This window comes from Rhinatrema bivittatum, chromosome 1, assembly GCF_901001135.1.
Source record: "Rhinatrema bivittatum chromosome 1, aRhiBiv1.1, whole genome shotgun sequence".
In the NCBI taxonomy this organism is placed as follows: domain Eukaryota; kingdom Metazoa; phylum Chordata; class Amphibia; order Gymnophiona; family Rhinatrematidae; genus Rhinatrema; species Rhinatrema bivittatum.
In genome coordinates, this window is record NC_042615.1 from 99971897 (window position 1) to 99997470 (window position 25574).

General features: G+C 39.8%; 1 protein-coding gene across 6 annotated transcripts in view; it reads right to left on the reverse strand.

The window, feature by feature from the left end:
- VEGFC (vascular endothelial growth factor C) overlaps positions 1–25574 on the reverse strand; it is a 271647-nt gene that overhangs the window by 106382 nt on the left and 139691 nt on the right. For 4 of the 6 annotated variants that reach the window (XM_029579571.1, XM_029579500.1, XM_029579856.1 and 1 more), the window contains one exon: positions 7987–8200. In XM_029579571.1, coding sequence (XP_029435431.1) covers positions 7987–8200 — 214 coding nt within the window. Of the gene's footprint in view, positions 1–7986; positions 8203–12988; positions 14664–19799; positions 19909–25574 lie in introns of those variants that run through there. The other 2 variants (XM_029579713.1, XM_029579646.1) reach the window with 2 other exon arrangements.

Genomic DNA, 25574 nt, shown 5'->3' on the forward strand with positions numbered 1-25574 from the left:
CCTGCGCGCCGGGCCGCGACCTGGGGGCGGGTACGGAGGGCGCGGCCACGCCCCCGGGCCGTAGCCACGCCCCCGTACCCGCCCCCAAAACGCTGTCGACACGCCCCCGAAACGCCGCGACGACCGGGCCCGCCCCCGACACGCCCCCGACACGCCCCCCTCCGAGAACCCCGGGACTTACGCGAGTCCCGGGGCTCTGCGCGCGCCGGGAGGCCTATGTAAAATAGGCTTCCCGGCGCGCAGGGCCCTGCTCGCGTAAATCCGCCCGGTTTTGGGCGGATTTACGCGAGCAGGGCTCTGAAAATCCGCCCCACAGTGAACAGAAACATGATTATATACATTTCAATAGTGGACTCTTCAGGAACTTGTATGCTGGGGGCTGGGGGACAACGACTAAGCTGAAATTGACATTCTTCCTGCTCTTAGCTCTCAGGGAATGCTTGTGTGTACAATTGACATTCTTCCTGCTCTTAGCTCTCAGGGAATGCTTGTGTGTACAACCAAGTCTTAAGTTTCTTTTTGAATGTAGTATGGCAAGTTTCAAGGCGAAGGTCTGGAGGTAGCGAGTTCCAGAGTGAAGGGCCCGCTGTGGATAGTGCGCGTTTCCTCAGGGAAGATTTTGCCGGTTGGGTGATTAGCCTGTTCTGGTACGCACTTCTAGTCGGTTTCTTGGAGGTGTGTAGCTGAAGTTGAAAAGTTAAGTTGAGAGGAGAGATGTTATGTAAGGCCTTGTGTATCATCATTATGGATTTGAACTGAATCCTGTATTTAATCGGAAGCCAGTGGAGATGCTGGAGGATTGGGGTGATATGATCCCTTTTTTTGGTGTTTTGTAACCTAGTTGCAGTAGAGGGTGAGAAGCAGGCACCTCTATTGCTAGGTGAAGTTACTCTTAGTCCCGGAGCCCCAACGACCCCAACTCCTCCCAGGTGTATAGCTAGCACCAGTGAACCAGGCTCAGTTGGTTTACGGAATGCGTTGCCTAATTTGAGCCCGTTTGAGGAGGTACCTGGAGCAAAGAGAGCTACACAGGAAGAAATGGGAAATAAAGTTCCCATTTGTCATCTAGAGGAGCAGAGAGTGGGAGGGATTTCAAAGGTATTCGAACCTCTAGAAAGATCTAAGAATCTTGGAATGAAGGACTTGTCAACCTCTGTGGTGGAAAATGCTAATCCAGACCTATATGGAACAATAACTCTCTCTTCCACCCCTAATACTATGCCTGAGAGTTCTCGATCAATAACCATGGAGATGCTGTGGCAAACAATGACTTCACTGCAAAATGACATTGTGAATTTAAACATTAGCATTAAAGAAATGCAGTCATCTTTATTAAGTATCAATCCGTTAGTTGTTAGTAATGAAGTTACATTGAAGAAAGTAGAACAAGATATAACAGGGATCAAAAATATACAGAGTGATATTATAAAAGGTGAAGCAGTGTTATTGAGAAAGGTAGAAAACTTAGAAAATTCTGTCCGCTATTTAAATCTTAGAGTGGTAAATTTCCCAAGATGCAAATTAATTTCACCCAAGGAACAACTGAGAAATTATTTTACTGAAATCTTGAAGATACTTCCAGAAAATCATCCTCTGATTGCCAATGCATTTTTTTAAGGGATTGGCAATCAAAGAATTAATCAGAATCAGGAAAATCCAGAGGTAACCTTAAACGTCACAGAACTTTTGGAAACATCTTATAGTGAACAAATTGAAAATAGAGGTACCCTTATGGTGAAGTTTATCTCATCTGTTGATAGAGATAGAATTTTGAGATTATTTATGATTAATAGGTCCTCTTTATATTTAGGACAAAAAGTTTGGTGTTATCCTGACGTCTCTAAGGAGACGCAGTTGAGGAGGAAAAGGTTTATTACCCTGGCAAATATGGCTAGAACATTCGGTATCCAGGTCATGATCAAATTCCCATGTAAATGTGTTATGCGGGTGAAAGGAGTCAAATATATATATTATGAACCTGAGCACTTAGAAAGGTATTTAGAAGAGCATAAACATCACAAGGAGGAAGGTGAAGTCCAGAGCCAAGAATAGTTGGGATAATCATAATTAGTTTTGAATTCTTCTGTATTATGTTAAATAATTTGAAATTTTCAATATTGTTTTATAAAATGTCTTGCTTGGTTTAGCTCCCCAATTGTTTAGTAATTGGACTCCAGGTGAAATTTAATAAGTTGTCATTATGTTAAAATTCCTGTAGTAATACAATGTTCTTTTTTGAAACCTGTTATCCAAAAAAAATGTCTCAAAGTATTTTGAGATATATATACATGAATGTACTTTATTTGGATTATAAAGTTATAAATAAAGAATATAAAATAAAAAAAGACAGGAAACAGAGAGTAGGATTAAAGGGTCAATTTTCTCAGTAGAAAAGGGTAAACAATGGAGTGCCTCAGGGATCTGTTCTTGGACCGGTGCTTTTCAATATATTTATAAATGATCTGGAAAGGAATACGATGAGTGAGTTTATCAAATTTGCAGATGATACAAACTTATTCAGAGTAGTTAAATCACAAGCAGATTGTGATACATTACTGGAGGACCTTGCAAGACTGGAAGATTGGGCATCCAAATGGTAGATGAAATTTAATCTGGACAAGTGCAAGGTGTTACATATAGGGAAAAATAATCCATGCAGAAGTTACACGATGTTAGGTTCTATATTAGGAACTACCAAACAGGAAGAAGATCTAGGCATCATAGTGGATAATACATTGAAATCATCAGGTTAGTGTGCTGCAGCAATCAAAAAAGCAAACAGAAAGTTAGGAATTATTAGGAAGGGAGTGGTGAATAAAACGGAAAATGTCATAATGCCTCTGTATCACTCCATGGTGAGACTGCACCTTGAGTACTGTGTACAGTTCTGGTCACCGCATTTCAAAAAAGATATAGTTGCACTGGAGAATGTACAGAAAAGAGCGACCAAAATGATAAAGGATGGAATAGCTCTCCTATGAGGAAAGGCTAAAGAGTTTAGGGTTGTTCAGCTTGGAGAAGAGACAGCTGAGGGCGGATATGATAGAGGTCTTTAAAATCATGAGAGGTCTTGAATGAGTAGATGCAAATCAGTTATTTACACTTTCGGATAATAGAAGGTCTAGGCAAAAATCCATGAAGTTTGCAAGTAGCACATTTAAGAGTAATCAGAAAAAAATTCTTTTTCACTCAAAGAACAATAAAGCTCTGGAATGTGTTGCCAGAGGATGTGGTTAGTGCAGTTATTGTAGCTGGGTTTAAAAAAATGTTTGGGTAAGTTCTTGGAGGAGAAGTCCATTAACTGCTATTAATCAAGTTGACTTATGGAAAGGCCTCTGCTATTACTGGCATCAGTAGCATAGGATCTTCTTAATGTTTGGGTACTTGCTAGGTTTTTCTAGCCTGGCTTGGCCACTGTTGGAAACAAGATGCTGGGATGGACTCTTGGTCTGACCCAGCATGGCACTTTCTTATGTTCTTAATAGTGAACCATGCAGGAGAAAATACACTCTCATGCTGTGTACAGTTCTACAGCTCCATTAAAATTAGAGGGGGGAGGGGGGGGGTCTTCTTACATAACTTCAAATTTCGTGTATACTTGTACCCATTTTATATCCATCTTTTCACTCATTCCTTTTTTCCTTGACATTTTCTTTTTCAATTTCTTCACTCTTCAGTTTCTATAATATTGTTTCATTAATATTCTTCACCCTTTCTTTCAACCTTTTGCTAAGTCATCCTGATGCCTTTCCTTATCTAATAATAAATTTGTTTCCTTGAACTCTCTTCATCCACACTTAACTCTCACAAACCCTTTTTTTCATCCTGGTGTCCCAACACTTCCCACTTATGCTTCTTTCACCACCTAGTGGCTCCGTATATATTTTGCATATTGCTGTGCTCTTCACTCTTACAATACATTCCCATCATCCACTTTTAACACGTGTCCTCTACCCTTGCCCCATAATTATTTTTTCCTGTACTTACCCCTCTGATTTTCTTCCCTTAAAGATTGACCTTATCAGTCCAGCGGGAGTGCGGGGGGCGATCTCCCGCTCTCAGGCCATTGGCTGCGTTAATAAAAATGGCGCCGATGGCCCTTTGCCCTTACAATGTGACAGGGCAAAGGTAGCACCAGCGCCATTTTGAATATTGGCAATACGGCCTGAGTACAGGAGATCGCTCCCGGACCCCCGCTGGACCCCCAGGGACTTTTGGCCAGCTTGGGGGGGGCCTCCTGACCCCCACAAGACTTGCCAAAAGTCCAGCGGACCACCACTGGACCAACACTAGACCACCAGGTAATTTAAAACATTTTGGGGGGGTTCGGGAGGGTGGGGGATTTGTTTTAAAGGGTCGGGGTGGGTTTAGGGGTTGTTTTGGTGTGCCGGTTTTCCCGCCCTCCCCCCTCCCCCGATTTACGATTTTTGACATGTTGCAAGGAGATCTATATGAGGGTAACCCCATTGTTGGAAGATCGAGTCCGCCACTCATTGCTGGAAGATCGAGGGGTTGAGAGACCACTCGTGCAGTTGAAAGGCGCGACTTAGCTTGTCTGCCAACACATTGTCCACTCCCAGCAAGTAGGTGGCCCTGAGGTACATCGAATGGGAGAGAGCCTCCGCCCATATCTGCGCAGCTTCCTGACAGTAGGTTCGGTCTGTAATTGGAAGGGAACCAATTCAGACATCTCCTTCACAAAGTTTATGAAGGAAAGGTCCTCTGGAGGAGAACATTTTCTGCTTTCAGAAGGAGAAGGTGGTGAAAGCAGGTCATCGGTGTCTGGTGAAGAATCATCTGTCCAGGTATCGTAGGGATCGGCATCTGCCCCTCTAGGAGCCCTAGGGGGATGGGACGGTGGAATCCCTGAAGGTCCTGGTCTAGGCTCCGAACGAATCGAAGGAATAATTGGAGGCACTGATGAAGGCATCGAGGGCATCGATGAATGGATCAGTGGTGCCGACAGACGTATCGGCATCAATGGACATATCGGCATCGATGGCTGAGGCATCGGTAGGACTCCTGATGGAGGGATGCGGAACGGTGTTTCCCCTCCCGATGACAAGTTAAGCGGAGAGGGCACCGGAGCCATCTGTGACCCGGGATCTATCGATGGAAAAGCGGCGATGAGCGCTTCCATTCTTGACAGCAGCGGTGCCAACGCTGCCGGAATCTGGTCACCGGTCGGTTCCATGATCGGTACACCGGTGTTGGTGCCGGAGGAACTTGGAGTTGATGCATTGCCTTGTCGATGGCCTCCTGAACCAGCCGGTCCAGTTGTTCTCGGAAACCTGGAGCAAGCAGCCCTGGCTCCGAAACAGAAGAAGGATTCAGAAACATAGCCGGAGGGACCACCGTTAAAGGTAGAGTCGTGGCTCCCAATCCCCTTTCGGGTGAAGGTTGCCTCGGTGACCCGGTCGCCGAAAAGGTCGGTGCCTTTTCTGGATGGAGTTTCTTCGACGGCGGCTCAGACGATGGCAAGGTCGATGATTTCACTCTCTCGATGGTCCGAGACTTCCGATGTCAGTGGCGATGATTTTCTCTACAATCCCCTCGATCCTGAGGGGGAGTAGAGGTGGTTGAAGGCCGAGAAGTCGCCAATGCCGGATGGTCAGCGGCCGGTGGTCGATAATGGCGTGAAGTTGACGGTGCCGGTTCTGACGACGTCGGTGCAATTGACGGCGTCGGGGTTTGAGCACGGAAGAGAAGTTCCATCTTCTCCATTCTAGCCTTGCAACCTTTTGGTGTCATTAGGGCACATTTGGTGCAGGTCAGGACATCGTGCTCACATCCGAGACACATTACACAGACCTTATTAGGGTCTTTATGGACATGGTGCGATTGCAATCCGGGCACCGACGGAACCCCGATGCCATGGCCATGAAAAACGTGAGCCGCGGTCTGCGACGGCCAGTAGGCCACAAGGGCCAAACTCGATGGGAATCGACCAAAAACGGGTAAAAACTTCCCGGAGTACCGCGGAGTCAAAAATTTGAAGGAGGAATCCTTGTGGGGTATGAAACTTTTTAATAACTCCATGAGGAAAATTCCTGTCAGGAGAGCTCCTTAACTGCGTGGCTATTGCTGCGCGGAAAAAGGAAGCCTGAAGGGGACCCCTGCTGGCTGCAGGGTTAGTGCCATGCTAGGCATGCCCAGTAGGGGCCAGTCAAAGTTCTAGAAACTTTGACAAAAGTGTTCCGTGATTGGGCTCCATCCTGTGATGTCACCCATATGTGAGGACTACCATCCTGCTTGTCCTGTGAGAAAATACACTAGTATTTTCCACTATGTTGATTGTAGAACTTAGTCGGTATTTAGTTGAACATCTTTTTCTTCTGAAATGAAATGTTTATAGCTGCTATTTTAACTGCTGTTACTTTAAATTGTCATAACTTATCTAACTTTGTAAAATTGCAAATGGTTTTTTGCACATCTGCTGCTTCTCTAATATACTGTAAACCCCTTTGGGTGAATTTCTTATTCAAAAATGTGGGTTATAAATCCAGCTAAATAAATTAAAATAAAAATTAATTTCAACATGTAATTTCATTCCAGATGAAAATATTAAGAAAATACCCCTATTTTTAAGAACAGGTATGCATTTTTGTCTTCTTGCCCACACTTCACAGTGATACCTGCAGATGAGATATAGGATATGTGTACTAAACCACAATATATTTGCTTACATTTTCACAATACTTGACCAACTTATTAAAGCAAAAGTAAACCATATTTTCATGGTATGTATTAGGAACTACGTATGCAAATTTATTATAATTTCTTTGCTTAACCCACAAGTAACCCAAAGCCAACTACCAGAGACTGAAAGATCAATCAGAGTACCCATAGGCACCCCAACACTTTTGATGGTTAACAGAAAGTCTATCAGAGAAACTACAAGCAACCCATATCCTCCTGATGGTGAGTAGAAGTCTGATTGTGGATTACCTCAAACGTCTTGCCGATGACCAGCTGGCTGATCGAGAAACTCCCAACCTTCCTGTCATCATGGACAGGTCATTCGCAGAACTCTCAACACATCTGTTGGTGCTCACTAGCTGGCAAGAGGATGAGAATCCATTGGCTTCCTTCTCTATCATCTTTTCCTTATAATAAGCAGGGAGTGGTGGGGGTCTGTCAGGGTTCCTTCCTCCTCCTTTTAAAGGAAGAGAGGATGGGCCTGTTAGTCATCTCTCTGTTGTTCTCTCTCTCTCTTATTCTACTCCTTTGGAAGAGGAAGGGAAAGGGAACTAAAATATTTCTTAATCTCTGACCTGTTTTAGGCAAGATAAATGTGTGATAATGCTTTAGTACATAGGTAAAAATTGTTACCACGATTTAGTATACATACTCCATAATGTCCCTCTATCCCACCCTAAAATGGATAATGAGAGAGTACACGCATAAATAAGGGATATAATATATTCTATGGCAAATAACAGGAGGAGAGCTGGTCAGTGCCATTAAATTTTGTGATATAAAGTGTACAGAGAAAAATAATATAGAACTATCTCCAAAATATATGCCAATTTGCAAAGGGTTTAGGCTCCTAACGTTTAGAGATAGGCACCTCAATTGGCTCTTTGGAAAATGTACTACGGCTAAGTGCTCAAATTTAGTATCCTAGTTTCATTAGCCTCTTACATTAAGGGCCCTAAAAAGTGAGTGGTTAAAGAGAAAGTTAAGGCAGGGAAAAAAGTTAGTTGCTTAGTGTTGAGTTTAAGCACTAGGCAGCTGCCCTAGGAGCCTCCCACTAGGTAAATGAAAAACAGGTCTAAATTTACAATTCTAAGTTTTAGGTCCCTAAGTCTAAGTGAATTTTCAACTAAAAACAGCCTTTTAAGCTTGGCTGAAAATAGCCATCCAACTTAGGAACCTAACATATGAGCCTATCACCGAAGCACTGCTGCATTACATTCTGCATACATCTTAAATTCATACATCTAAAGCCTTTGTAACAAAGCATGCATTTTAACTTGTACTTACTTTTCAAGATATCTGTATTATAATGTGCTGCTGCAAATCTGACTGTATCTTCTGTTTTGGGGTCAAAGCTGGGCCATTCTCTGTTATTTTGCAAGCTTCCTTTCCTCAACTGACATTTGAACATTTTCCAGTATTCAGGGTAAAGTACTGTCATGAGTTCATCCACACTGGATACAGACCGCAATTGCTCCTCTAGCTCTTTGCTTGCCTGATCCTGTTGAAAAAACAAAACAAAAAACAAAAACAAAAATATGCAACCAATTAGGTTTGGCAGTGTACAGGTTTTACTGTGTGAAAGGTATGTCAGTATGATGAAAATACAATTCCTTTATTTTTTTCCTACATAAAGTAGTCAGAAAAGCCCCATCTTCCTCATTAAACTAATATTTATCATATTAAGACAAAAATTTATTTACCTATTACTAAACTGTATAATAATTACTCTGAAAGAAATATGATGGCAGCTTCTTGGTTATTATAGCATCACTGAACCTTATTTATCAAAGGTCTTGCCCAAGGGTCACAAAAAGACTTATGTACTAATGGGCATTTGCTAACAACCATTTACAAAGAGTGTTAACACATGCTACTGACATCCACATTATTGTTAGCACAAGTTTCTCAGAAGAAATGCTAATATGCATGAAAATGGCATAATTAAAACAAATATATATTTAATTATTTATTTAAAATATATTCTTCTCCATCCACACCTCTGGGCAGATAACATAACATTCACAGCACAGGAAAAATAGGACATATTAACACCTATATCAGAGGCTTAATGTGGCCTACTAAAGCTGCAAAAGTAACTAACAAGTTAGTAGGCCATATGACCTACATTACCTGAATGTAATCTGCTTTGAAGTGCTTGAAGGACAGAATATAAACAAAAAAAACAAACCCCCCCCCCAAAAAAAAAATATTTGGGTGCTAGGCCTAAAATCTTCAACATCTCAGGCAGACAATGGCCTCCATGGCAACTTGACTCTCCAGCCCCACCAATCTAACTCTCCAAAATCTTTGCTGACCAGAGAGAGACAGTTTCTCACCATGGCACCACGGACACTGTACCATCTTATTTGTATAGTTCTTTTCAATGTAGAATAGTAATACTGCCATATTCTGCACTGGAGTAGTTTTATATTTCAGGCATTAAAGTCCGATATTCTGCTGGTGTTAAAACCAGCCAATAACTCACATTCCTGTGCCAGTTAGTGTGCATGTCAGAGTGAAGCATAACCATTTTTATTTTGGCATTGTGGTTGGCAGGAAAGAAATCAGCAACTTCTGGCTGATTTTGGAAACTGTGAGGTGAATTTAGTCTGGGGTGGTGGTGATGGTTTTCAGGGAGCATAGTTGGGATTTACATGCATACCTCTGATTTTTTAAAGTATCTGCATAAATTAACAGACCCAAACTACATCCTGCAAAGAGCAAGTGTAACTTTGGGTGCATTATTTCAGTAAATTTTCAAAGTGTTACAGTAACTCTGCCGCATTCTGCATCTCATCTGTTTTATTCATTTAATCATTTTGTATTCCAATGATCTATAAATCTCAGCGGGTAACAAAATACAAATATAATAAAAACAAAGAAAGACAAAACAATATAAAGAACAAACAATAACCAGAAATTAAACACAAGCTAACACACAGGAACAAAATGGGCCCAATATTTAGAAAGGAAGCACACATCTAACTACCTGCAATGCAAAAATGAAACAGGCATCTTTGCCAAAGCTGCAGATCAAACATCTACAAGAAGAAATGCTAAAATAAATAAATGGAGAAAAGCTTTTTAAACAAAAGGGACCCATGGGAAGCTAGCTGGGCAGACTAGATGGACCATCAGTCCTTTTTTGCTGTCGTTTCCATGTATATTCAATAGTACAGCTGAATGGACAAGAGGAATCAAATTCAGCCACATATATGGGGATCCCCAGTCAGAGGGTTGCATGCGAGAATTATTTTATTTGCTGTTTCTGAAGGTCATGCAACCTAGGGACAGAGGGAAAATCGAAGCATTTAATTAAATAAGTTCTTAAGCCCTGCGTGGCAAAAATTCCTGTCTCTGTGAGAATCTTCCTTCAGACAGTAGTGTTTGATAAAAGTGTGCACGGAGGCCCACATAACCACTTTGCATATTTCTTCAACAGAGGCAGAATGAAGATATGCTACAAAAGCTGCAGTTGCAAGGTGATGCATATAGGGAAAAATAACCCATGCTATAATTACACGATGTTGGGTTCCATATTAGGTGCTACAACCCAAGAAAGAGATCTAGGTGTCATAGTGGATAACACATTGAAATCGTCGGTTCAGTGTGCTGCGGCAGTCAAAAAAGCAAACAGAATGTTGGGAATTATTAGAAAAGGAATGATGAATAAAACGGAAAATGTCATAATGCCTCTGTATCGCTCCATGGTGAGACCGCACCTTGAATACTGTGTACAATTCTGGTCGCCGCATCTCAAAAAAGATATAATTGCGATGGAGAAGGTACAGAGAAGGGCTACCAAAATGATAAGGGGAATGGAACAACTCCCCTATGAGGAAAGACTAAAGAGGTTAGGAACTTTTCAGCTTGGAGAAGAGACGACTGAGGGGGGATATGATAGAGGTGTTTAAAATCATGAGAGGTCTAGAATGGGTAGATGTGAATCGGTTATTTACTCTTTCGGATAGTAGAAGGACTAGGGGACACTCCATGAAGTTAGCATGGGGCACATTTAAAACTAATCGGAGAAAGTTCTTTTTTAAACTCTGGAATTTGTTGCCAGAGAATGTGGTTCGTGCAGTTAGTATAGCTGTGTTTAAAAAAGGATTGGATAAGTTCTTGGAGGAGAAGTCCATTACCTGCTATTAAGTTCACTTAGAGAATAGCCACTGCCATTAGCAATGGTTACATGGAATAGACTTAGTTTTTGGGTACTTGCCAGGTTCTTATGGCCTGGATTGGCCACTGTTGGAAACAGGATGCTGGGCTTGATGGACCCTTGGTCTGACCCAGTATGGCATTTTCTTATGTTCTTATGTTCTTACTTGAGCTTTCAGTTTTTTGAGAAGGTAAATCCCTGCACTAGTCTTAACAGTAAGCAGTACAGTCAGAAAGCCATGTAGAAAGGGTTTCTTTTTTTTTTTTTTTTATACAGGCAATCATTGTTTATTTGGGTCATAAGAAATGGAAAGCTGACAAGGTTTTCTGTAAAGATTTTACTTTTCCATATAAAATAGAAGAGCTCATTAGTCTGATATATGAAGTGCTTGTTCAGCTCTGAATGAGGCCTTGGAAAAAATGTTGGGATCAAAATGGATTGATTCAACTGAAACTGAGAACATACTTTTTTGTAAAATCTGAGAATGAGTTCACAATACTGTCCTATTTTAAAATATGTGTACAGGGCGCATGATTCGGCTAGCTTACAGCCCGATTTTAAAACCTGCGCACGTGTAAAATCCGGAGGTTACGCACGTGGTTGGGCCTTGCACGCGCTATGGGCATTTTAGAACAAGCTCAGCCACACACTTAACCCCTGGTACGCGAAGAAGTGCTGGGCCTTTCAAAAGGGGCGGACCGGGGGCAGCCATTAGGCCCTGTCACGGGGAAGTACATGCCGGCAGCCAGCCGGCATGTGGAAAATAATTTTGCTCCGGAGGAGTAATACGTATTGAAACAAAAAAATTGAAGGTAGATAGGTAGGGGTTAGAGGTTGGGGTAGAGAAGGGAAAGGGGAGGAAGGTTAGGTAGAGGGAAGTTCCCTCCCAGTCCGCTTCTTAATTGGAGCGGTCTGGGTGGGAACTAGGAAAAAAGCTGATCACGTCACCACGAGTAATTTACAAAATACCCTCCATGTGCGGAAGAGCCCACCCTCCCGCACATGCGAACACGGATGTTAAAATCCAGCACACATGTGCTTGCAGATCTCATATTTTATAACATACGTGTGCCGATGCACGCATGTTATAAAATAGTTGCATCCATGTGCACACGCCAGGAACTGCGAGCGCATCCATCTTAAAATCTACATTAAGAATTTTAGATAAATTGTCGTGATGGGCTCAAATGGAGGATATATCAACTCAGAGTACCAGAGAATGGCTCCATTGTGTAGGAAGGTCTTTTATAGGCATATGAAAATGAAAAAGGCCTCTAATGAATTTTGCTAAAATGGAGAGGTAAGACACTGGAAAATTTTCTGAATATTGATTACATGCCACAATAGTACTCACATGACTGAATTAAAATTTCAATCCTTATTTGGAATGGCTGAGCAGATACTGAGGCAGTGTCAAGTTGAGAATCCAAGGCATGCCAAATGGAGAATCTCTTCCATTTGAAGTTGTAAGAGCCTCATAGATGCTCTTCTTGCCATTAGTATTATCACTTTAACATTTTAGGGTAAAGACTAGGTTTGGATTATTCTGCACAATACTCAAACTGTGAAGGTTGGAGTGAGGAAGAGTTCCAGAGTGCTGTGTTAAAGATTTTGGAAAATTTTGAGACAAACTGGCCGGTGACTGTCATGGTCAGAAGGGAGCTATTAAAATCATTTTCCACTTGTCCTCTCAGAAAGAGTTCTAGCAATAAAAGGTATTAGTGAAATAGAATACGTTAGTCTTCTCACAAGAGATTGCAAAAAGCATCTGAAGCTAGAGCATGCGGGTCTGATCTGGACTTTCCATTAGAGTCTGTTGCTAATAAAAATAAATTGCTTTCTTGATAATTATTTATTTTGTCCACTTTATTCAGGGTTTAATAAAACTGTATTGGCTGGACTCTCAGGTTATTTTAAGAATTTTCCCTTGACTGGAGGGAAAACATGATCATTAGAGGATTCTAATTTTTAGATTTTAGCTTTGAACATTTATATCTCTTGCAGGTCATATCTGTGTAATGGGCAAACCTGACAGATTTTAAAGGAAGGAGGAAATATGTCCACCATTTCTTAGTTTTTGGGGTCACACCATGGGTAAAAGTGCGAGTAATCCTGACAGCTCACCTGCCTATGGCAACATGTTCATATTCCATTGATTCCTGTTTGTAAATAAATATATTTGTGTTATTTCAGATTCATTTTCAACGATCATGCTGTTAAGATTGAATATTTATAGTAAGATACCCTGGGCAGGGCACCATTTAAAAGCTAAATTATTTGCATCCCAAAATTGTTTTTGGTCTTGTCAATATATAGAGCTGTATTCTAGTATCCATATTGGTTCTAGAGAAAACTGGATTCTTTGCAGTTCTGTTGGAACAACTGATGAAGGAATATATGTAGTCTTATAAGCTCATGTATAGCATCTTTGGATAAATCTTATGTTTGCCCAATAAAATGCTTCACATATGGGGACCCTATTTACTAAGCATTTTTCACATAGACACAAAATGGGAGAAAACCTTAAATAAATAGGCTCCATGGATTGTTAAAAGCAGAAAATGTATTTTATTTACTTGGATTTATCTCCTGCCACAATCTGTTTAGCGCTCAAGGCGAATTACAATCTACTTATAATCAGTGACAGATTTAATTTTTTGATGCCCCTAGAAACTACTAGAATTGTTGACTCCCACCTCCTAGGGTGAAATGACAACAGGACATAGAAGATCTAAGGCAGTGTTCTTTTGTTTTCTGCAGCAGCTCAGTGGTAGAGTCTGTGCAAGAATTAGAAAATTCTGAAGCACTTTTCCATTTTTTATATTATAAAAATACAAAGGTCCCCACTGAATAAGCCTGTGTGCAGGAAAGTTATCTGAATAAAGGAGATCAATGGCAGCAACAGGCCAGGAGAGGAGAGGAGGGGCTGGATTAGCAAGCAAAGTAGCTTTTCTCTACTTTGCTATACCTCCTCAGGTCTCACTCTTTCCCTCCTGTTCTCTGAACACTGACTAGGAAGGGGGAGATGGAGCAGGATGCAGTGGGGTGTTTTGCTGAGTAAGATTCAGCACAGCTGAATTCTGCTGCCCTCCTGATTTCTGCCATCCTAAGCACTGGCCTAGTGTGCCTATTAGCAAATCAAGACTTAATAAAAAAAAACCGTATGCATTTTAAAACATTTATATGCCACACAAGCCGATGTTCTAGGTGGCTAAAAATAAAATACCCAAATGAATATAAATGACATATAATATACACACATATACAAATCATAATATTTGCTTGGTAGAGTATCCTGACTAAATAAACACCCATAGTGTCAGATTGCCCCATCAACTGAGTAATCTGGCACACGATTAACAATTTATATGAATTCAGTACTCATTAAAATATCTTTATGAGGAGCCATCTCAGAGGCCTTATGCTTTGTGATTTTCACTGAAAAGTAGTGGATCTGAATATATTTCTCTGCTCAGTTTCTCAGACACCTTTAGGTATAATTCAATATGATGAAAATCATTATCACATTATTTGCCAAGAAAATATCATTTAGTAACACCAAGTATTGAATAGGGAAAGATATATTTATATATATCAAGTCAATGAGTAAGGCTGTTTTCCATAAAACAAGACTTTGTGAAGTCAATTTAACACAGTAGGTTTACATTGTTCTAGTTGATGAAGGAAATGAATGCTTGGAATATATGACAGGCTACATGCTATTAATAAAGTCTGAGAGGTCCATATTCAATGTGTTTGTTCAACTAAGACTGTCACTTAGCCAAACACCATGATTTGAAACAACCCCCCCCCCCGCCCCCAGTCTGACCACACCAGACATAGCTGAATAAGTTTTAGCCAGCTGAAAATTTATTAGGCTATGTCAGGGGTGGTGTAAGTGCGTTTCATGGCAAAGCGTCATTACCCAACTAACGCTGATTTTCAGCATTATTCAGCTGGATAACTTTTCTTTTATATACCGTAATTTTTGCTCCATAAGATGCAATCCCCCCCCCCCCCCCCAAAGTATGGGAAAAATGTCTGTGCGTCTTATGTAACGAATGTAGCGACTCTCCCTCTCACGCGCCGTCCCCCTCCTCTTCCCAACTCAGCCCAATCGCTATGGCGCAGGTCAAACATCAGCTGTAAGATGCACCCCGCGGCACCCCAGGAACAGCGGACCGGCAGAGAGCTGTTTGAACTGGAGGGGCCTCCGCAGCGCACGCAGTTCAAACAGCTGATGTTTGACCTGCGCCTCGCCGAGCTTCGGAGTAAGATGCACCCCAGGAACAGGAGACCGGCAGGGAGCTGAAGCTCTGCTGGCAGAAGACAATACATCAAAGTTGGTACAGGCCATTTCCTTCTCATTGGTTTAGATATATTAGAAAATCATTTGACCTGCGCACCATACTGATTGGGCTGAGTTGGGAGGAGGAGGAGGGGGACGGCGCGCGCAAAATACGGTATATAGCCTTTTTATTAAGATTTTAAAACATAATACAACATCCAAAACTATAAGCCTTTACATTAATTTTAGTATCGTGTCTATACAGCTAGTACATACATAGACCTAATACAGATGATATACAGTAGAAATACAGGAATTAGATATCCAACTCCCTCCTTCCTCCCACCTTCCCTTCCCCTTATGTAATGATCAAGATTCACAGTCAGAGCTTGATAGGATGCTGAATATGTTTTGGTAAACTACCTAAAAATGCTCCCCAAGTCTTCAAAAATGAGTTGGTTTTAGTATTGGGGTTGAGGCTTCAGGATTTGTAGTCTAAATTAAGTAGTTCTACCATTTCCGAATGCCAAAATACCTCTGTGGGGGTCAGGCTTAAAATCCAATTATGCAATATACACTTCGTAGCTATAGCTAAACCTTTGTTCATGAAACAGCTGTGTCCTTGTACTCTGCAATTCATCAGTGTCCTCATACCAAGCAGGCACAGTGTAGCTGATGTCTGAAGAGGGGAGTCTACCAGAGAGGACATTTTCTACATTATTTGCTGCCAAAAATCTTGAATTGGAGGGCATTCCCTCAAATTGTGGTAAAACGTAGCATTCTAATTGGGACGCTTTAAGCATTTTGGAGAATCTATTATGCCAATTGCATATGCTCTCGTTGGCGACACTACAGTTCTATGAAATAACCTCAGATGTTGATCTCATAAAGATGCCGACAGGATATCAGTATACCCATAAAAGCTGTCTCCCAAGGCTTCTACTTCTAAAGGTTCACCAATATCCTTTCTCCATATTGTTGCTATTCAAAACAAAATCATAAACTTTGTTTGGAGTAATAGAAATTTATACATATGGGAGAGTTTATATTGTTTAGTTTGATAAATCCATAACTTTTGAAAGTTACCTGAGGTGAAGGTTATATCATTCGCTGGTGTAATAGAGGAGATGTAACTGTGCAGTTGTCTATAAGCTAAAAACTCTGAATTTTGAAACCCCAGTGCCTCCTGATAACTATCAAAACTGTGCATTTTCGCTGTTTGAAAGTTGATAAAACTCTCTATGTTGTCTATGTTGCATAATCTCAGTTGCTGAAAACAACGGGTCTGAGAACCAGGTATAAAATCAGGGTTGCCACATAAGGGTAACCACAAGGGGGTGAACCATGGTAAACCTAGCATTTGTCTTAAACTTTTCCAAACTTGACGCATATTGTATATCAGAACATTAGTTCGAGTTGAACTGGGAATTTGTTCAGCACGCATATGCAATACAAATCGCAAGTCTAAATCTTTAGCTATGAAACTCTCCAGACGAACATCGGCATAAATATTAAAATGGCATAACCAATCTCCCAATGCTCTCATTAAGCACCCCATGCTGTAATAATGCAAATTTGGGAAACCTCAACCTCCCTTTTCTACTGGGGGCTATCAGGGTTTTAATCAAAATCTGAGCTCTTTTCCCCTTCCATATGAACCTTGAGCATAAGGAGTATAATGTCTGAATGTTTTTCTTTTTCAGCATAAAGGGACACATTTGTAAGACATACAGAAGTTTGGAATTAAGATCATTTTTATCAAGGCTATACGGCCAACTAAATATAGGGGTAAATTGATCCAATTCTGAAGCTTATTTTTAAAAACAGCCAGCACCAGTTGGATATTGCAATGGTAGAATTCTGATAGATGCTTATGAATATAAACCTCTAAGTATTTAAGTTTATCTTTTGCCCATTGCAGGGGAAAATTCGGCCAGTTTCGTTCCAAAGATCCTGATAAGTGCAGTCCCTCAGATTTCTCTAGGTTTATTTTAAACCCTGAACATTGTCCGTATTGCTGAAATATTTAGACAACTGTTTCCATATGCTGCTGTGCGTCCGGTAAAAAGAGCAGTATGTCGTCAGTAAATAAAAAGAGAACTGGTAATTTTCTTTCTTTGATTATATCAATATTACCAAGATACTTCTCTAAGTCCTTAATTAAGGGTTCGAAGGATAAAATAAATAGCAGCGGGGCCAACGGGCACCCTTGTCTAGTGCCCCTCTTTAATTGAAAGGGTGCAGATGCGGTATTGTTGACCCATATATTTGCTGTGGGGTTGGTATAGAACATCTGAATAATTCTGAGTTTTTAGGTATTTACTACTGGGTAAAATCCTGTCTAATATTTAATTAAGATATCGCGTTATACAGTTAATCACATGCTTTTCACTTGACTTGAGATTGATCTGGACAGAGTGCTTCCTTATGAAGAGGAAATTCTTGCTCAAGATAAGTCCCCCTGATGCAAGAGATCCGAAATGCCAGCTGATGTCGGGGTTGTGTGTCTTTTATATCATGCTGATTTTCCTGAACAATTGCCTATAGGCGTGTTTGATGTGCAGGAAATAAGTGCTTAAAAAATGGACAATAATACTGTTAACATCACAATCTAACATATATGTGGATGAATGATAGAGAGGTTCGGGCTACCGCCTTATAGGCGGTCTTTACACATTTGCCCAGCTTGTTGACACACTTCATATATAATATATCTCATTATACTTGTTGCTTGTTTTACTGTGTTTTGACTGTTCTTAATTTTGCTTGATATATTATATTTGAGGATAGTGTTTCTGCAGGTTTGTTTGTTATAGAAAAGGTAAAGACAACTCCAGTCCTTGAATGCTATAATTTGGTTGAATTTTCAATTTATGCAGAGTGAATATTCATGAGAAGCATTTGCATGGACCAGCTCTATTGCATACAAATACATCTCACATACATTGTGGATATCCTGAGGACCAGAGTTGCCTGCCCCTACTATAGAACATACAATGATATAATAATCTGCATAATTTCCAAGGGAAAGAGGCTAATTTTAGAAAAATGTGCTATGCTTGCTAACAAGCTTCCAGTTCATTTGCATCCAAAGCAAATCTTTAAGTAAAATATTTTGCATGTCCCTATCCCTAGCAATGCATGATGCTTGTTTGGGATCCTTGTGGTTGCCGTAGGGACTGCCCGACCTCTCTGAACACCTTCCCCATGTATCCTATATTCTCTGGTAGTCTTTGCAGATACCCACTCTGACCCATACACAGGCCATAAGTATAACAATAGCACAAAACACATTTAGCATTTTTGCACTTTTTAGGCATTTGATGCTATTTTTTTTTTTATGAAGTCCTTTTTTATGCATAAAATTTGCAGCTTAGTACACATTGGCCTCGGCATGTGTACAAAAATATCCTAATGATCTAGTCAGACTTTAGATAGTTATTGCTGTTTACAAATAAAACACTGAATGTTCAACACAAACATTTTAAGATATTTATTTTAAAGAAAGCAATATAGTTCTCTAAATATCTAACTATGTTTTTGCAAGTTTTTAATGGATTCTGTTATTCACATTTTTTAAATTCAAAATATAGTAACACAGTAAATGATGGCAGATAAAGACCCAAATGGTCCATCCAGTTTGCCCAGCAAATTGCATAGGGTAGTAATTGCTGTTCCGTGCAGTTTACCTAAAGTTGACATAGGTTACCCCTTTTCTTCATTTCCATCCTCTAGCCTCTAGGGATCCACAGTGTCTATCCCTTGCTCTTTTGAATTCCATTACTGTTGTTTTCTTAACCACCTCTCATGGGAGTGCACTCAATGAAGAAATATTTCCTTATGTTGGTCCTGAGGTTATCCCCTTGGAATTTCATATCATGACCACTAGCTCTACTGCTTCCTTTCTATCGGAAAAGGTTTGATACTTATGCATCATTAATACCTTTAAGCTAATTAAAAATCTGTATCATATCTTGCCTGTCGTTCTTCTTCTCCAGGGTATACATATTTAGGATTTCCAGTCTCTTCTCATAGGTTCTCTGGTGCAGATGCCACACCATTTTGGTTGTCTTTCTCCAGACTGCTTCTATTCTGTCTCTATCCTTTTTTAGATAGTCTCCAGAACTGATCACATGAGGCCTGATCAAAGATCTGTACAGGAGCATTATCACCTCCTTCTCCCTGCTGGTTATGCCTCTCCCTATGCAGTCCAGCATCCTGCTTGCCTTGACATATGGCTTCGGTTCCTTCAGATCTTCAACTATTATCTGTGCACATCAGTCTTTTGTCCACCATCACGTATAGCTCCTTTGGATTATAGTTCCCCAAATGCATTACTCTGCACTTCTTGACATTGAATTCTAGCTCAAAATAATGAGAGGCAGACAGGTACCTGATCAAATATACTTAGAATATGTGCCCAACCTAATAATGATAAGCACATTTATAGAAGAGTACTTATTTCTGGTTGTGAAGGAAAATATTTCAGATGTCAAATTTTGAGCATTAGGCTCATGAGTTGGTTATTAGGCAGAAAAACCTCCAGACTCTTTATGTGACAAATGTTGCCTCTTGTGTAGCTCAAAAGTGAAAAAATGACTAGTAATATTTAAGATAGTTTATACGGCCAAAAGATTCCACTTAGCTTTGTAATGCTGAAAGATTAATTGAAGCGGCCAAAAAACTCCAACGTGGGCAACGTTTCGCCAATGTGGCTGCATCACGGAGATGTCTGTCCAAACGGCTTCAATCAAATCTTTAAAAAGAAGAATACAATTATAAAGCATCCTCATTTAAAATTCTAATATCACTATGTCAAAAATCACTCACCATAACTACAATTGTTTGTCTTTTTCCATCAAAAACTCTAAACTATGGCAGACTGCTTACATACCAATTCTAAAATATAATGGCTAACCACCTCTGTGCAGCTAGATTTAAATAAGATGTATCCAATAGAATTCAGCTGAAACATGAACAATTTGACTGGGCCTAAAAAAAACATCCTGACCAACTAGCTACTATGACTGTTAAATAAAATCTTTCTTTATCAACAACAGCTATATTTACAAATTAGAGGCACAGGAATGGGTGCCACTATGGCACATTTGCTAGTTAATCTTTATATGTTTGAATTCAAGGGACAATGGATCAAAGCCTTTCCATTTGATGAGAACTGGGAGGTCCATATTCAGAAGCATTTACCCGCGTAATTCGGAAGTATTCACCTAAATAACTTAGAAGTTATCTGGCAAAATTTTGGCTGGATAACTTTTTGTCTGGCTAAAATTTGGCCAAATAAGTCAGGGGCATTCTGGGGGTATAACTGGGAGGATCTGAGTTAGCTGGATAAGTTATCTGGCTAACTCAGACATTCATGGTTAGCTGGATAACAAACTGTATCTGGTTAACTCTTGTTGGCCCATATACCTGTCCTATAGTTAGCAGAATAAACTTAGTCAGCTAACTTTAAGCTAGCCATATATATTCAGCGTCATGGTCACACTGCTGAATATACAGGCCAAGTTGAGCTGCACAGCAGCTAAATATGAACCTCATAATTATTTGGGAAAGATATATAGATTATATTTTTTTCTGTTATGGAAAGGTTTTGCTCCTAAGTTATTAAGTTTTCATCAGTGGATTAGTTTGTGTGCTGAACATATACAATATATGTATAATATAGTCACACACAAATTTCATTTTTATATGTGTTAATCACACTTGAATTTCAATTTTTCAACTACTGTTTATAAGAAATCAATGGATTGCAACATCTATTTACATTATAGTAGAGCTCATCCTCTAGCCATTCGGGATTATCTACCACATGTTAAGAAAATTTGCATGTCCATTTCTGATTTGAAGAAAAGCTCTAAAATGTCTAAAGAATTTTTAGAATGAGAATATCTATTATCCATGATACAGAAATAATAAAAGAGAGCATTTTATTATCCTTCAGAAAGTTTGCTACAGGATTCATCTAAAAACTCATGCTCTCTAGAGGATGTTATAACCTGTGTGATGTGCTACACTTCAAATTAATCAATAGTTTGTAAGATGTTTAGAAAACATTTAAACACATTGCAGCTACACCCCTGTTTTGCCAGATAAGAGATTACAGTTCACCTATACAAGAGGGAGGAACTTTGAGGACATTTTCTGTACATTTTTAGATACCAAGACTGAGCTGAAGAACAAAATTAGGGTCTTGGAATATTATAAATGCAGATATTGTCGTGCTTGAGGGGCAACTGTCTTTGAAGAAGTTATGCATCCAGATACTAAGAAGAATATATTCTATGACAGTTTACCATTTCTTCATCTACTTTTATTTATATTACTTTGTCCCATGACAAAAAAATACATTGGGAAGACAAAAAGAAGTTTGAGAACATGCATGTCAGAACATCATAGCTATTTCAAGTACACTGAAGTATCTTTAGTAGCACATTGTTTGAACATCTCTCATATTTTCGAACAATTACAGTTCTTTACTGGAGACACAGTGGTGAGTCATCCACAAAGATGTAATCATGACAAGATTTTAACCTTGATTGTATAGAACCATCAGATTTAAACACCAGTATCTAATGGAGACAAGTTTTCTCATTGGCTATTTTGATTGATCAGGTTGCTTTTTGACGGCCAATCAAATTCTCATGTTTTCGCGAATGCTTTGGATACATCTTATTTTAGTTCAAGCTGCACAATGCTGGTTAGCCATTATATTTAAGATCAATATGTGGATAGTCTACTACAGTTTAGAGTTTTTGATGGAAAGAAAAGGACTCACACTTTTAGTTAGGTGAGTGATTTTGACATAGTGATATTAGAATTTTAAATGAGGATATTTTATGATTGTGATCTTTTAAAGATTTGATCGAATCTGTTTGGACAGACACCTCCCTGATATAGCTACTCTGGCAAAGTGATGGCCATGTCAGTGTTGTTTGGCCACTTTAATTGATCTTTCAACATTACAAAACTATGAGGATTCTTTTGGCTATATATACTATTGAATACTTTAGTTCTTTTTTCACTTTTGAGCTACACAAGAAGCAACATTTGGAACATAAAGAGTTAAAGTCTGGTGGTTTTTCTGACTAATGATTATACATACAGGGGCAGATTTTAAAAGCCCTATGCGCGTAAATCCAGCTGGATTTACGTGCGCCGAGCCTATTTTGCATAGGCCCGGTGACGTGCGCAAGCCCCGGGACGTGTGTATGTCCCGGGACTTGAAAAAAAGGGGCAGGGCGTGGGCCGTCTAGGGTGGGGCGTGACCAGAGGCCTTCGTAGGGCCACTCGGCCAGTGCGCGCAACCTACGCCTACCCAGAGGGGGGTTAGGTAGGGCAGAAGGAAAGTTCCCTCTGAGGCCGCTCTGATTTCGGAGTGGCCTCGGAGGGAACAGGGAAAGCCATCGGGGGTCCCCTAGGCTTGGCCGCGTGCAAGGTGCACAATGTGCACCACCTTGCGCGCACCGATCCCGGATTTTATAACATGCGCGTGGCTGCGCGTGCATGTATAAAATTGGGCGTAGATTTGTGCGTACCGGGTTGCGCACAAATCTACGGCCCACGTGTAGTTATTAAAATCTGCCCCACATAATCCAACCCATAAGCTTTAATGCTTGAGAGTGGCATGTGAAGTTATTTCCTTCACAATAAACAGTACTCTTCTATAAGGAAGTAATTTTCAAAAGTGTTATGCGTGTAAATGTAACATACTATCATAGCAATTTTCAAAAGCTCATTTACACACTGAAAGTGCATGTAAGTATGTAAAACCTATTGACAATTCAATGGCATATATTGTAACAATTTCCAAAATCTCACTTACATGCTGAAAGTGCATTTACCTGTGTAAATTGCAGTTTTAAGTGACTTTCTAAATTTAGTGTATTCTTTTTTAAGATCAAGAGTAAATATTAAAAAATTCCACAGACTAGAGGCAAAAGTCATGTCCTGCATTCCTTCATAAATTCTCTGTCTAAAAGAAGGGACATTTAATAGCTCATGCTGCGAAGAATGGAGGGAGCAGCCTGGAACATAAGAAACTAAAAATTGGCCAAATATCAGGGAGTCCCAGAACAAAAGACTTTAAAAGTCAAACATCCAATTTTAACTGGATTTGCAGAGAAACTGGGAGTAAATGGAGCTCTTGCAGAAGAGTAGCAATGTGGTTGAATTTTATCCATACCAAAAGTAAGTTTAGCTTTAATGTTCGGCACAAATGGCAGTCTTTCAATAGATTGTGATGAAATTGCTGAAAGATATGGTGAAAGCTGTTAGTGTAGCTGGGTTTAAAAAAGGTTTGGACACGTTTTTGGAAGAAAAGTTCATAAGCCATTATTAAGCTGGGGAAATCCACTGCTCATCTCTGGGATAAGCAGCATGTAATCTATCAACCTTTTGGGATCCTGCCATGTACTTGTGACCTGGATTTGCCACTTTTGAAAAATGGATATTGGGCTTGATGGGCTTTGGTCTTACCCAGTATGGCAAATCTTATATTTTTATGCCCAAGGATATCTCAAGAAAGCTATTAAAATGCTTATGTTCGAGTTAAGTACTCACACCACAAGTCATTATTAGAATATAAATCCAAATTATGAAAAGAAGAGTTGACAAGCGTTTTGAGATACTCAAATTTTGCACATAAAATAACAGCTATTGTGAAGCTACACTGGCATATAATGACTATGCACTCAGCTTTGTAAACTCCTCCTCCGATTTCCTATATGCATGGGAATAAAATCAGGGAATATGTGGTTAAGGGCAGTCCTGCTCAGAAGTCTTCTGAAGCATTACAAATCCTGGGTCATTGCAGCTGTGGGAGCTGAGAATTGTGAGATTGCTTTGAGAGGGAATTATTGGCAACATGCTACTAGAGGCAGATAATCCATTTTTTAGATCACACAGATTGCAATACCAAAAATGTTGTATACCTATTGCAGTGTCTGTGAACTCTACATGGGATGAACTAGGTGCCCTTTTCAGGTACTGCTAATTGAGCACCAAAACTGCATAAACACAGCGAAGATACAAGTACCTATAGTCCAACATTGTTTGCAATTTGGACATGCCTTTTCCCATTTAAGATGGACAATTTTAGAGACCATAAAACCCTCTCTGCAAGGAGTGATATGACACAATTCGTTAACAAGAGAGAATAATATTGGATTTTTTCTTTAAATACGGTGTCACCATTTGCTCTTAATGAAAACATTCAGTTGGCATATACTGTAAAGAAAAGCAGATTTGTGACTTGTTGATTTGTTCTATGTGCTTCTGAATATGTCATCACAGCTGATTGTCAATTGCAGATCTTGCGATTTTTAGAAATGCTAACACGGCACTAGCACAGCTGTTTTCTAGAAAGGTTTCCGGCAGCTTTGAAATGTTATAAATCTTGACTGCAGTTGTGTATGCCATCAAGTGGAAACTGCTTGCTGAGGGGATGGTTGAAGTGTGTGAAGTTTGATGCTAACAGAGGAGTAAGTGATGTTTCAAGAAAAAGGGATACTTTATATTTTGAGTATGTATTTTCAATTACATAATGCCTCTCAAAACTTTCCAGTGGTCTCTTAAGCTGATGCCTTTGGTTTTTCTTGTATCCCTGATGCAAATATCCTTGAAACACTGAGTCAGAGTCAGTTTACAACAACTCTTAAGAGATAAGTCTATTTTCTATTAAGTTTTAATTGCATTGTTAAAATTCCTCCCCCAAAAATGGTTGGACTTGTGACCGATGATTATAATTTGCTATGCACCTAAGATATTAGACACATGATCTATGTGCATTTTCTTTAAGATGGTCACATTCATAGCATTTGTGTGATTGATTGGTCAACTGTAAAGTGAATAAAAATTCATATTAGTATGTGTATTTGTCTTACATCTTCCTCAGTAAAAACTGAAGCAAAGAAATCATTTAATCTCTCTGCTATTGCCTTGCCCTCAGTTAGTGCATTTTTTACCTCTCGATCATCTAATGGGCCAACTGACTCCCTCTCAGTTTTTTTTTGCCTTGAATGTACCTGAAAAAGTATGTATTATGAATTTTTGCTTATTCAGCAATCTTCTTTTCAAATTCTGTCTTATCCTTCCTTACATCTTACTTGCCACTGCCTATGCTGTTTCCTGTTTTCTTCATTTGGATCCTTTTCCATTCTTTGAAAGATCTTTCTCCTACAATAGCTTCACTGATCTTATCTTTAAACTGTGTCACAGTTATTTGGCTTTTCTTTCACCTTTTTTAATGTATGGAATACAACTGTTATGGGCTTCCAAGATGGTAGTTTTGAACAGCATACTTGCCTGATGTAAAGTTTATCCTCTGCAGTTGCTCTTTTTAGTTATTTCCTAACCATTTTTCTCATTTTCTCATAATTTCCCTTTTGAAAGTTAAATATTATC